The 13946-nt window shown below is 36.2% G+C and overlaps 1 protein-coding gene across 9 annotated transcripts in view; it reads left to right on the top strand.

Moving 5' to 3' along the window:
* Positions 1-13946, top strand: part of PARD3 (par-3 family cell polarity regulator) — a 460545-nt gene that overhangs the window by 294556 nt on the left and 152043 nt on the right. For 4 of the 9 annotated variants that reach the window (XM_010585310.1, XM_010585290.1, XM_010585319.1 and 1 more), the window contains 3 exons: positions 4672-4861; positions 9695-9846; positions 10944-10988. In XM_010585310.1, coding sequence (XP_010583612.1) covers positions 4672-4861; positions 9695-9846; positions 10944-10988 — 387 coding nt within the window. The remainder of the gene's footprint in view (positions 1-4671; positions 4862-9694; positions 9847-10943; positions 10989-13946) is intronic. The other 5 variants (XM_010585343.1, XM_010585335.1, XM_010585328.1 and 2 more) reach the window with 3 other exon arrangements.

The raw sequence follows: 13946 nt of genomic DNA, 5'->3' as shown, positions 1-13946 counted from the left end.
ACGAATTGAGTCTTAAGAATTAGATGGCTATAATAACACCATATTTTATTTATTTATTTTTAATATTTTCAGGTTGCATGTTAGTATATTCAAAATAACAACTGTGTAATGCTGGTTTGCTTGGCTCTATGATTAAAAATTCAAGCCTCTTCTTCTGATACACCATCCTTGTATATCAGCCATTATGCTCCTGAGTTTTGCAATACGCAAATACATAGCTGCTGTGTATATAAATTATTCTTATTCAACAAACAGCTTAGTACAAAGTCCTCTTTCATCTCTTTCTTCTAGTTGCTGATTTTTTTTTATGAACACAGTGGGTTTTGTTGCTAACGGTGACTAAACAGAAGTTATTTATCAGGGGGTACACAGAATAAGAATAGCTTGCACTGAATTTTCTTTTCATCCTGAAGGATCCCTCAGAACTTTGTAAAATTTGATAGTTCCTACACAACAGGAAATACTTTGTTCTCTACATAAAAAATTGCTGTCTTAAGGACAGAATCAGGAGGAAGCACTACTGAAAAAAATTAAGCTAGAGATGTAGCGTGTGTGTGTGTCAATGAAATGAAAATAACCCTCTACAAGCAGAATGCAGTTCCCCAGCCAGGAATCTCATCAGGATGTGCTGGTCTGCTACAATAGTCTTGACAGATGTGAGCACTCTCTTGAAATCCAAAGCCTGGATATAGTGGATATAGTTGTCCTCAGACGTTCACCAGACATTTACCACCAATCCCACCTCCATTTAGCTTGGAAAATTAGATTATATGAGTATCTATGGGAAATTTTGCCAAAACTCAGTATATTGCTGGGGACAAATATGCTGTTAGTAAAAAATAAAAAAAATCAAGATCTGCAGAAATTCTGATTTTTCATTGCACAATTGCCTGTATCCCTCCTGTAGCAAGTCTCATCACTATTACCATTGTCATCATCACTATTTCCTTTTATTATTATTTCCATTATTTATTACTCTTTTTATTACTTTGGTTAATACTTCATTCTTAATCACAGAATAGCTGTTGCTGATTTCTTGGTGGGACAGGTTAGGAATCACTTGCCATGTCAGAGCAAGAAAGACCCTCTACTTGTGCAAGAGTCTTGAAGCGTACCATTGGTCTGAATCCCATGACATCAAAATGCTCATGAGAGTCACTCATAAAGCAATACTTGGTTTTGAACATATCATAAGGGTGTTCAACAGATTTCTTAGACCTTCCTTTAAAGAGAAAGCGATAGCAAAAGCACAAGAACCAAGCCAGATGCAGTATCGTGACAATGCAGTGTAGTAGGGGAGCCAAGTTATCACAGCAAACTGATTAACCAAACTTCAGGGATTTTTCAAGATTTAAAAGGACCTGGAGTAGTTGGGTTCTTCATGAGTAAGCCTGTTGTTCATTTTATGTCCTGTGTATGCTCAGGGTTTTTTGGAGCACTTTACGTTGGTGGTTTAATTCAGGTCCAAACTTATTTTCTGGCCTATTATAGGTCTATACTGTTATAGGTTTGAAGTGTTGCTGTTTGGCATGTTTTTCCTTCTAAGCTGAAAGTCCTCATAGACCTGGAGACCAGCCATTTGGTACTGGAACTCTGAGAGTTCTTTTTCTGCACAGACAGATGGGAACTCTTCTTACCCCATAGTTTGGTATGGTCCTCAGGCTACGCTTGTTTAGATTGGTAACTTGTTCAAGAAATTTGAGCCTCATTGTCCTGAGAGGAGACACACTTGAAAGGGAGAATGTTTTCCCTTCCTTATTACACCGTCCAAAATACTTTATATTATTAGAGATTACCTTGCTGAAGTTGAATTAATATATGCAAAACTGGACTTGAAGTGTATTCAGAGTCTAAATTTTATAGCACTTTTCTAGCCCGAGGGAAAATTATTGTCTTGGGGAGGTTTGTAGACAGCTCGAGCAATGTCTTAGATTTGCAGATCAGTCAACTATACTGATGATTACTAGGTTTGAAGTTTCTTTGATGTTTCCTTGTAATGTTTCTCACAATACTTGCAGAGTTGCTTTCTCCAAGGATATTTTCTGTCCACTTCAGCTGAGCTCTCTACAAAGGATGTATTGAGTCCATTGCGGAGGTCTATCTAACCATCTGCTGGAGGTGAAGCCTTTCACCTGTTTTTAGCTTCATCTGAAGTGAAAAGCATAGGCACGTCAGATGGATTTTCTCCTTAATTCCAAAGCAACTATTAAAATGTCAGTCTTCACCCTTGTCAGATATAAAGAAAGGTAGTGAAAAGTTAAAAATGTTACTGAATTACTGTAGCCTCTCAAATGGGATGTTCAATCTGCCGAATGCCATAAGGTTATACCTTTTCACAATCAATTCTTTGGAGACGTTATTAACTACAGAGTTAACAGTCTTGTAGGCATTATGTTTGGAAAGAAGTACATTACCAGGCTAAACATTAACCTGTCCGTCAAAGAAGCTATTGCTGGGCAAAGAATCAGCTGTTATGCAAACTGAACACATTTATTTCAGTTTGACAGTGATGAGATGTTTGCCATGCAGTACCTTTTTCTTCCAGCCACTTCTTCAGCTTTCTTCAGTGATCTCTTCTGAAGCCAGTTTTTCCCCCTCTGGAAAGCTATACAAAATGTATTACCTAGTGCAGCAATGATTTTAGCTAGCTCTTTACGGATAAGGTTTTATTTGTTTGTTTGTTTTTTAATAATAGCATGCAAAGGTAGTGATGGTAATGGAAACCTTTCCAGAAAAGAGGAAAAAAATATTTTCCCCTAATTCAACACAATTTTTCCATATCTGTATGAAAAATAAAGCATGAAAATATTTGTTGTGTCCATAGAAGCAGTTTATGTTATGGAAATATAAGTTTTGCTATATATTATTTCTGTGGTGCATCATAGTTTTAGAGCAATTTAGAGTTTGTTGTCAGATTAATGGTTGATTAAGCTAGTGCTTTTCTTCTCATGAGGTGTGACAATTTTACTAATTGTTTTAGTAAGAGAATACATTTCCAGGAATAAAATTCATGTAGTGTCATGATCGTTCACTAGAAATAATGTTGTGTGTAGTGAGAGTTAAGACCAAACATTTTAAGTGACAGATCTTTTTAAGTTGAGCATCAGTGTCCAGGAGGAAAAAATATTTTTAAAGATATTCTATCACATAAAAAAATATATGTAGCTAATTTGAAGAAATCACACTTAATAACTAGCCATTGCCTCAGATAATTAAATAATTTTCTTCCAGATTTGCAAATCGTTATTTTCCTTAGAGCAAATTTTAGTTTACTGTTTCTAGATACTGAAATAACCTCTGTTTATTCCAAGTTAAGTTTTTAAATGTTGATAATCCTGTATTTCCACTGTTGTCCAAATAATATTATATAATACCCCATCCTCCCAACCCGGTATCTCATGAATGTATCCTGAAAACCAGATTTATTCAGCTTAAACCGTAGTTATGTTACAAAGCATTGCAATGAAAATATTCTTTCTGATATTCTTTATAACTTTTTGGTCTGTTTTGGTCGCATAAAGTTTTCTATAGGTTTAAAAGTTGCTTTTGCTTTTTATACAGTAGTTTGAAAATTGTTATACAATCTTATGCATCGAAATGATTACTGGAAAGTATAAATATGTGTATATATTTATACCTATAAAAGCAGCAGTAGTAGTGGTTTTATAATATTTATATGCACATTAAAATTGGTTTTTACTTGGAAACAGTGTTTTACTAGTTTGTAAGAATCCTCTAAATATCATCTTTTAACTGCTACTCTCACAAATTAAGACAATGAAGTCTGCTACCGAACAAAGAATAATGTTGAGTCTTCATTATCTCTCTTTCATGTATGCAATGGCTCTAGTTTAAGCATTTTAACAACAGTGTTAAAACTTACTTGAATTTGGTGGTAACAGAATTAGGTAATCTTTTTTTCCACATTTTGCATGTGTGCCTCCAGATTATTTTTTGAAGGAGAGAATTAAAATTTGGAATTGTTTAGCTCTAGCTGTGAGTTCTCATCACCTTTCACAAGATTAAAGGGTTCCAAGTTCCCAGTAACAGTCAAACAAGTTTCAAATTTCATGAGGGCAAGACTGATCAGGAGAAGCGATGAGGTCTGTAAGTCCCCGTTGAACTCATTCTTTGTTTCTACCAAATGATTTGATGCAAGAGAAGATACTGTCTTCTGGGACAGGTGCTTGTCAGTGGTTCCCAGTGACAATGGGCACAGACGGAAACACAGGAGGTTCCCTCTGAACATCAGGGAGCACTTCTTCACTGTGAGGGTGACTGAGCACTGGCACAGGTTGCCCAGGGAGCTGGTGGAGTAGAATACTCAAAAGCCATTTGATCAGGGTCCTGGGCAACTGGCTGTAGGTGTCCCTGCTTGGGCAGGGGGCGGTTGGACCAGATGAGAGGTCCCTTCCAACCTCAACCCTTCTGTGATTATGTGGTCTTCTTGCAGTAGGCCGCAGATACAAATGGTGTATATTACTTTTCAGACCTCTGCATAGGAAGATGCGTATAAAGCAAGACATAGTTAATTTTATTGTCTGTGTTGTGTCACTCCTATCAGTAGCATTGCAGTTTGACGTGACATTTTATCAGCTGTGATTATATATTATTCAAGGCACTCTCTGCCATTATTTAGGTTTTGGGGTTTTTCTCCCTTTTATTGTTCAGGTAAATATCAGCTGTCTCCAACGGTGAACATGCCCCAAGATGACACTGTCATTATTGAAGATGACAGGCTGTCAGTCCTCCCTCCTCATCTCTCTGACCAGTCGTCATCCAGTTCCCACGATGATGTTGGGTTTGGCACTGTTGATGCTGGTGGATGGGCTAAAGCTGCAATTAATGAGTCAACAGACTGGTAAGAGCATGGTTTAGTGGAAGGAAAAAAGAGATGACTGCACTTATGTCTTTCTCTTTAGTTTAATTTTTGGCTACTGCTAATATTAATCTTTTGGGTTTTTTCATCATATTTAGATTTCTCTATTTTCAAACTGTTTCAGGAAGGACATCTCTGCAGATAATCTGTTAGACTTTCTACTTCTGATTGGAGTTTTGTGCTCTGTCAAAGCACATTTGTGGAAATTTTACTAATTGTTATTAAGACCAAATCAGTATATGGCTGTGTTAATTTGATGATTTAATATTAATTTAGTTGCCAACTGAGCTAGCCTTTGTAAAAAAAACTTTGCAAATTTAAACACTTGAGTTTATGAAGGATGAAAGAAAAATTCCAATTGGAAATTTTAATTTATAAACCTCACTGTAAATATTTCTAAGTCTATAAAATAAAGATTTTATTTTTGTATTCCAGTATATATCTAGGAGCCTTTCAATACTTCTGTATACTTTCTTGATTTTCCTAGTAATGTACAGTAATTTTAGTGTCTGCTTAGAGGTCAGGGCAGCTTTTTGTTTTGCCTTAGTGTTAATGCTTGTGCAACAAGAACTAGTTAAGATTTCTTCATTATGCATGATAAAATACCTTTCATATCATTATATGATTTGTAACTATCATGCAAAGGCAGTGTACTGTAATAGCTCTACATTTAAAAATATGGAAAGTAATAGTTCCACATTTAAAACTATGGAAAGTAACTTTATATGTTTTATCTAGAGTAAAAATAATTTCTGTGAATCTTAGGTTGAGTCTCTAATTACTTTTATACATTTTAATATGAGAGTCTTAATGAGAAATGCATTGAGCTCCATTATTGACTTGCTTAGGTTCCTGGCAAAGAAATACTGTTTATTGCTTAGTTAGTACAATTAATACAGATCTAAGATTTAATTTGCAAGTCCTGTAATTATCTATAGTAATAGCAAAATAAAAGCCCACCCCGTACACTGCCGCTTCTTGGAAGCTAGATAATTACCACAAATGGTGTGAAGTATATGAATTTTCTTATTTTTTGTGTCTCTTGAGCCTGTTATGAATGTGTCAGCAATATCTTAATAAAACAGCAATAGCACCTGCCAGCTGATATGCACCTGTCAGCTTCTTCTTTGCTTTATATTAGTTTATTTCATCTTATGTCCAGGAAGTGAGTTCTGTATTTTAAGCACTGTTTTAATGATTGTATAAAAAGGTATTTTTTTTCATCCTCATTTGCATTTTGTTTTAATGTTGCAGCTCTTCTCTTGGACAAGTCATACCTGTAATTTGGGTCCTTGAAAGGTCCATCTGTCTTTTGTAAAAGCTTTTAGAGCTGAGATTCTGAGACGTTTAAATAGAATAGTACTCAAGGCTGCACATAATAGCTTATTGCTGAGGGAATTTTTTTAGCCAAATATGAGCAAAAACCTATAGCATAAAGTAAGAGCCCATTTGAAACCTGCAAATGCTTTTACATTTCCTTCTACAGCATATCTTGCTATTCATATACTTCTTTGAAAATGAAAGTAACAGTAAAGAAAATAGAGATTAGATATTGTGGAACTGATCATGCTCAAAACCTTTAAATGTGTGTATGAGAAATGGTAAGGGTCTTCAGATACAATTGCACTTAAAAGAGTAGATCAGTGCAGCGCCTTACTAACTAATGTATTCTATTTGTAAAAAGGTAAATAGCAGTAGAATTAGATTGTTGCATTAATTTCCTGCTGCTAATGGATGAAGGAAGACTTGTAAAATGAAGGTGCGTTGTATGATTTTTGCTGGAAGGCACAAAGGGTAAAACTAAGAATATGGATGAAGGGTTATCCAAACAAGAATGGCAGCTGTTCTGAATCACAGAAGAAAATGTAAGCTTTTCCAGCTTCACAATATCTCCCTAATCCTTGATGAAAATGTTATGAAAACAAAGGGGCAATAAGACAGGATTAATAAGTGGAATTTTAATAACATTGAGGGTCAGAAGACGGTTACATTCTTTTAAGGATCAGCTGTCATTCCAGAAATCTTATTTGTTAAGTATGCTAGAATATAGTAAATTGCATTTGGCATTGCTTAATGACTTGCACTAAATTCACCTTCTGTCTTTTATTAATGTAGTTGAAAAACATTAAAATGAGGCATTTTTAGGGGCAGTAGTTCCTCTTCTGTGCTCATTGGCTTTTCCAGTTGTGGATCTTCACGGGGGCTTTTGAATACTTTTAGGCAATGTACATGCATTCAAACTCCTGTGGTCTGCTCCTTCCTTAATTACAAAAACACGCTCGTGGGTCATTAATAATAGAAATAAACCAGGACATGAAAACTGATGACTCTACATAGGGCTCAGATATTTGTACTGTAAAAAGGTATGAGGTGGCGTGATGTCAGAGAGCAAGTAATTTTTTGGTGCCAAGCGTAGCACCTTTAGTATGCAGGATACTATGCAAACATGGAGTAATAATCCCCCTAATAAGTATGTGTGGAAGGTAGGTGTGATAAGGGCATATAAGAGAAGCAGAGACAAAGCCCCTAAAGGCAGTGTCAGTGGAAACACTGGGATCCAGTCTCCAGAATTCTTGGTTGCTGACGCCGTGTCCAGACTCCACTGCTCCCTACAGGACCTGTGGTGCCCTTTTTGAGTTTTATTTAACTTCCAAGTTTTAGTGTGTTTTTAGGAATTCAAGTTGAATATATATGTGCATGCTGTATTTACATGAAAATGATATTCAGCTTTATTAGAAGCTTTATATATATGGATCAAAGCAAGCTCATATGAAAAAAGAAGCATGCAGCCAAAACAAATAGTTTTAGAAATTCACCCTTTTTGAAGAAAGTGTCACAGGATACATTTTGTTCAGCAACATGAAGCCGGTCATCTTTAACTAACGTGAGCTGTGTTAACAGATGTTGCTAGAGAAAATTCTCACTTAGTAAAACCACATTTTTCTGGCCTTCAGAGACTGGGCTGACTAGCAGTGAGCCAGAAACTCCTGTGTGGCCTTGGGAAAGTCATTTATGATCTGATTATGAAAGGTGTTGAAACCCTGTAAGTTCAGTTGAGTCACTCAGAGGACGTTTTCAGACTTAGGTGGTTCTTATTCAGCTATGTGTTGTGCTGCTGTAAATGCTAGAAGTGTATATTGGCCTTGTCTGTTTTATCTTTCTATCATGTGGAGATAATTTTTTCCGTATTTTGTAGGAGTGAATGTGAGGTCTCAACGGTTATTTTTTGAGTTTGGGCGCTGATTCATCAGAGCTTTTAAGCATATGCTTCAAAATGTTGCTAAATTGTGCAGGCATCTCTGAAATAGTTGCAGTAATTAAATGTAAAACATTATGAGCCTGAGCCAGAAGCATTAAAGTCAAAAGGCACTTGACATTGACTTTATTCATATAAGCTCTGATTCTGCTCTCACTTAAGTATTATATGCTTGTCACATGCACATATCTTATTATTTGTAAATCTGCCACTACTGGACTGAATTATCTTCTAGGCTGCCTGGTAATGCAGGTAGTCATTTTCATCCTTTATAGTACTTGATGCCTTTGGACACTTTTTTTTACATCTCTTCACTGTTGTGCCTAATACCCAACTGTTTCTTGATCAAAGATGCATCTATAAATTATAGTACATGGCATACATAAACACGCATATGCTACAGAATTTAAAAGTATAAGTTGGTTTCTGCAGAAATTCACTATTTGGTTGTTTCTCACTAGATATGGGGTGTGTGTTACACTTAGCCCTTAAAGTAGAAAATAATTCTTTTGAAACATGTATGTATACAATATTTTGAATGGCATTTAGTCTATTCAGAGATCTCAGTGACAAAATATTTAGCTTTTTTTATCTTGAAGTACAACAACAATCAAAGGGGCAATTTTTGAGGGATCTTCTTCCTATAGGATAGATATCAATGATGCAAAGTACTCATTTTTTCAGTATTTTATGCTTTCGATTTCTTTTTGTGCCAGGTGAAGTAGAAATCTAAATTCTTTGGGCTTGCTTTCAGGCTCTTTTTAGTACTCTCTCATTTTCCAGGAGTCAGAAGATCTTTGCATGAATTTCCTTTCATATTGTTTATTAGCAATAAGCAGTCTTGTTTTTTTGTTTTGGTTTTTTTTTTATTGGTTTTAACGTGCATTGTGGTCATGGTGACATATTGCAAGCCTATGGTATAGCTTGCACATCAAATTTTATCTGCATTCTTGAGTTCATGGTTCTGGACCATTGTGGTGAATACTTGCTCTGTAAGGAAGTAATGAGTAGAAGTGTGTTTGTCTGTCATGGCCAGGTTAAAACCAGGAGATGCTGTGAAAAAATTACAAGCAATTTCACATATGGAGAGAAATTTTAATGCAAAGTCTTTAAATGAAGAAGTTTAAAGCTCTGTGGGCTTCAGGCAGGACAGTTTCTATTTATGCTTTGCTAAAAACACTTTGTGATGAAGAAAAATCTGTTAATTTGCTATCAACGGAATATATTTGTTTTTCATGAAGAAAAAGGAACTGGTTTATTCTCCCTCAAATTATTCCTGTGTTAGGGCTGTATATTCTGATAGTGTATGTATAGTACACCAGATATGTATAGCTTTCATTAAAGCTCATAAGTGAAATTCTTGGTACTTTTTAACTAGAATTGCTCAATGCAGTAAAACAAATCCATCGTGTATGTAACTGACTACTTGCAGTGGTTTATTTAAAAATGTGCACTTTATCATTGGTAGAAGTCACGTGCTAAATAAATGCTTTTCTCTGCAGAGTGAAAGGTTGCGTGATCTTGATAAATGTTCGCATGATTTTTTTCCCTTCCTACAGCACTCTTAGTCCAGATGTTGATCCAGTGCTTGCCTTCCAGCGAGAGGGTTTTGGACGCCAGAGCATGTCAGAAAAGCGTACAAAGCAATTTTCAGATGCCAGTCAGTTGGAGTTTGTTAAAACACGAAAATCCAAAAGCATGGATCTAGGTAGTGAGTGATATTTTTTCAATTGTTTTATTTGAACCTGATTTTCATGTTGTGAGTATATAGATTCTGTAACTCCAAACACATTGTTTATGTGGAGGACTACTGCACGTAATGTCTACTGGTGGGAAATAAAGTATTCTTAATGTGAATGGCCAAGTGGCCTGTGTATTGTTTGTACCACTTGTAAATGTCTATACATTTAAATATCGTAGCCTTATGGATATATGGTTATACATAAACTTTAAAAGTATTTATTAAAATGGAGGTGAAAACTACATTTACCGATCCGTATAGAATAACTGCGTAAAACTGTACCACGGTGTGGTTCTAGGTAGACAGGATTATTCTCAGTTCATGATTATAATGCAATTAGTCTTAAAGATCCTTCGTAGTCTCTCATTTCATAGATGGATTTTGATGCAGATATTAAAGATGCGAGTATTTTTTTTTTTGAGAGTTCATTCAGAATTAGAAAATGGGGCTAGTCGAACATCTGTTTGAGACATAAGTTTTAATATTTATATCAGAAGCCCTATAAAGTAGCAGCAGCTAAGACAGGCAATCGACTATGATCATTTTAACTGATAAAACAACTGAGAATAAGTAATCGCTAACAAGCCCACCTATTTTTCTGCCATTGAATTGAGATTCTGAAGTGCAGACTCTAGTAACCTTAAACAGTGAGTTTTGATTGTTTAAACACACAAAATTCCCTACTCAGAATAATAAAATATAATACGATTTGCTCCTTTACAATAATTGTGAATATCTTAACTACAATCCCTAATTCACCAACTTCCTCAGAGGACAGTAAGGTTGGTGGTATTGACTTGTCTTGACTAGTTGTGATGTGCTAACGTGTAAATAACATATTGTACCTGCCTGTGATGTGAACATGACTGACATTGCATGAAGGTTACTGGTTTGCTGCCATTTCTACCCAGAATGTTTGCTTACTGTTGCAGTTTATTTGCATGAAGTATGACATTGCTAAGGTCCCCTAACTTGAAAAAAAAAAAAAGCAAAACAGAAGGAATGTTGGATGCATGTGGGGCATGGGCACTAACTGGGCTAACCGTTATACATTTACCTTTTAACAGTAGCTGACGAGACTAAGCTCAGTACAATGGATGACCAGAAAACAGGTAAGAATTGACAGTAAGGCTGTTGCTATAGAAACCTTGGTCAAAGCAGCTTACCACAATTACAGAACTGCCAGTCAAATTGCATGAAAACATGAATATTCCAGTACTTGCATGGCTGCTTTCTATTGTTGTGAGTAATCAAGTCGTACAGAAAAAGAAAATTCTCTATAGAGATAAGTATTAAGGGTAATATATTCAACCAGGTCATACATGTGATTGTAGGTAGACACCTGTTTCTACACTTTGAACTCATAAATATTCACAGTTGTTTGTTTGGATTTTATGTTCATTCAAAAAAATCTTGGTAAGTCTCCTAGCTTCAAACTCTAATGTACAGAGAGATGATGTAGAAGAGTCGAATGTTTGGCTATTACAGTGCTAACACAGTGCTTGGAAATAATTATTTTAATTAGAAAACTGCTACCTTTGCCTTAAGTGGTCATCAGATACATGTCGTGAGTTGGGCTGAAGATTATTTGTGCAAGTTGATTTGCCTTTGGAGCTGAAACCTGAGCATCGTAACAGAACAAAAGAATATGTAAATAGAATCTTTTCCACATACCATCGATCGTAACATTTCACACAATGATAATGAGAAATAGCTTTCAAAGCATATTTTTTATTAGTAATTAAAATAATGCACCAACTGCAATTATGAACCTTTATGATTTATTAATATAAGTTAGCTTTTGACCTTTGGAATGCTGTTTTAATTAGGCTAGATCCAGAGGACACCATAACATTACTTAGCTCTAATTAGGAACAATTCACCTTTTTAACCCGAAAATATTATTTATTTTAGCATGATTTGGGGAGTAGGGCATTCCATACAGAATTTACAATTAATAATTCACAACTGCATCTCTGTTTAACCACCTTTTACAACATGAGTAGGAATACTGAAGAGCTGTAAGTAATCAAGTGATAAAAATATAGTTTTTATTTAAACAGCTAAAACTTCTAGCTCTTAAAACGTTGCAGAATATGGCCACAGACTTGCAGCCTTACAAATTGAGAATGAGTACACAAAATTAAAATGTATTAATGTTTTGAAGGATTAAATCCATCAGAGTGTGAATGTATGAATTGTGTTAATGGTTGTGGTAATAATCAGTGCTTAGGAACTGGCTTCACCCCTGAGCATTATTCACATAAAAAGGAGTTACAGATCAAACTCAAAATTATTGTAAATTATTTTTCTTTTTTCTTATTAGCCTGCCTATTTGAATGGGATGTGATTAGAATGGTGTAAAATCTGTGTGTTTTAGTAAAATACGATGCTTAGGTTTTTAAAAGTGCGTAGTGTTTCTGGTGGTATCAGTAGAGGGTGGTATTAGTCGAGCGTAGTTTTTCTCTATGTGTAACACCTGGATTAAATTCTGAAAAAGAGATAAGTCAGACAACTTGGGTGAAAGAGCATGACCGTAACCATCTGGACTAAGCAGTTACATATTTTGTGCACAGCAAGCTCAGTGGCTGGAAAAAAGGAAAAACACCTTTTACTGTACTTTTATTTTATTTGTCTTGCATGCTTTTAACCAGGTTTTGTATATAAACACTGGATTTCTCCCATTACTGAAGATAGATGTGGTTGTTAAACAAACCACTTACTGTAGTTTGTCTTAAAAATCATCTGGTTCTAAGAAAAAAAAGGTTTCAAATATGTGGTGAACTATGTTTTAATGAACTCTAGAAGCCAGAAAACTTCAGCATGTATTTACTTTAGAAAAAATAAAAACAAACTCTGTTACAGTCAAAGTTTGACTTAACAGTATTGGCTGAAAAGGAAAGTGTAGAACTCACCAGCCCTAGTTACTATAATAGATTTTTAAATTATTTTTCTTTCTATAGTTCACTTGAAGTGCCTAATCCTTGCAGTGTTTACAGTTCATCCTAGAGGTTAGAAGTATATTCGGTAGCAATTGAGCATGGCTCATTTACTGAGTCCCAGGCATACTATAGTTCTAGGTGGTTATTTTTCCAGGTACACATTGTGAAAATTAAAAAGAAAGAAAAAGAATAAAAGAACACTTGTTTAAATGGTTTATTTATTTATTTTTACACAGTGCTTTTTAAATAAACTGTTTTGTTAAATGGAATTTAGCGATGCAGTTGCTTGCTCTATTCCTCCCCTGCTCTCTCCAGCCCAAGTGTTACTCTTTTAGTGTATGAATTGAACTAGAAATAGAAGAATGTATCAAATCTAATGGAGCAGCTGTTAGTAAATAAATAGACTCACTGCTAATGCCCTTTAAGAAAGCGTTTAGAAAGTAGACTTCGTGCCTTTGCAAAACTCGTTTAATCAAATCGAGGGAAGTTTTTGGCATCAGTTGCTGGTAGCGTTTAACCTGAGTGTTAATAAAAATAATGTTTCAGAAAGAAACAAAATTGTCATTTTAAATCATTTAAAAGAAAGCGCTGATGAAAAATTTACCTTATAGCCTTTAAAATGAGTCACTGAAGGAAACATCACGTATCCTTCGACACCACGCTTTCTGCCTTTGCAAATCACCCAAGCGGATTTGTGGCACTGTATAATACTTAACGTAAGACGAGAGCAGCGGAAGCAGAATCAGTTGTTAAAAAGCGTCAGCGCAAGGGAAAAACTAAGGGCTGGGAGCAGGGAGCAACACATAGGCTTCGCGTGATCTCTGCGTGTTGAACGTCCCGTCGGATCTCCACGTTCTCTGAAGTTACGTGGTGGGGGCCGCGCGAGAGCGGGTGCAGGCGCCCCCAGCCCAGCCCAGCCCTGCCCTGCACGGGCAGAGGGCGGTCGCGTGGCCGGCAGGCCGAGGCTTGGCCGTCGTCCCCAAGGGCTGCTGGCCAGCTGGGGACATGGGGAGTGGAGTAGCAGTGCCCGTGTGGTGGGCGGTAGGGAGCGGCGGCGCTTGTGTGGTGGGCGGTAGGGAGCGGTGGTGCCGTGTGGGGGGCAGTAGGGAATGGCGGGGCCCGTGTGGG

Source organism: Haliaeetus leucocephalus, unplaced genomic scaffold (assembly GCF_000737465.1).
Source record: "Haliaeetus leucocephalus isolate CR32 unplaced genomic scaffold, Haliaeetus_leucocephalus-4.0 Scaffold0, whole genome shotgun sequence".
NCBI classification, from domain to species: Eukaryota; Metazoa; Chordata; class Aves; order Accipitriformes; family Accipitridae; genus Haliaeetus; species Haliaeetus leucocephalus.
This window is presented reverse-complemented; position numbering and strand designations above follow the sequence as displayed.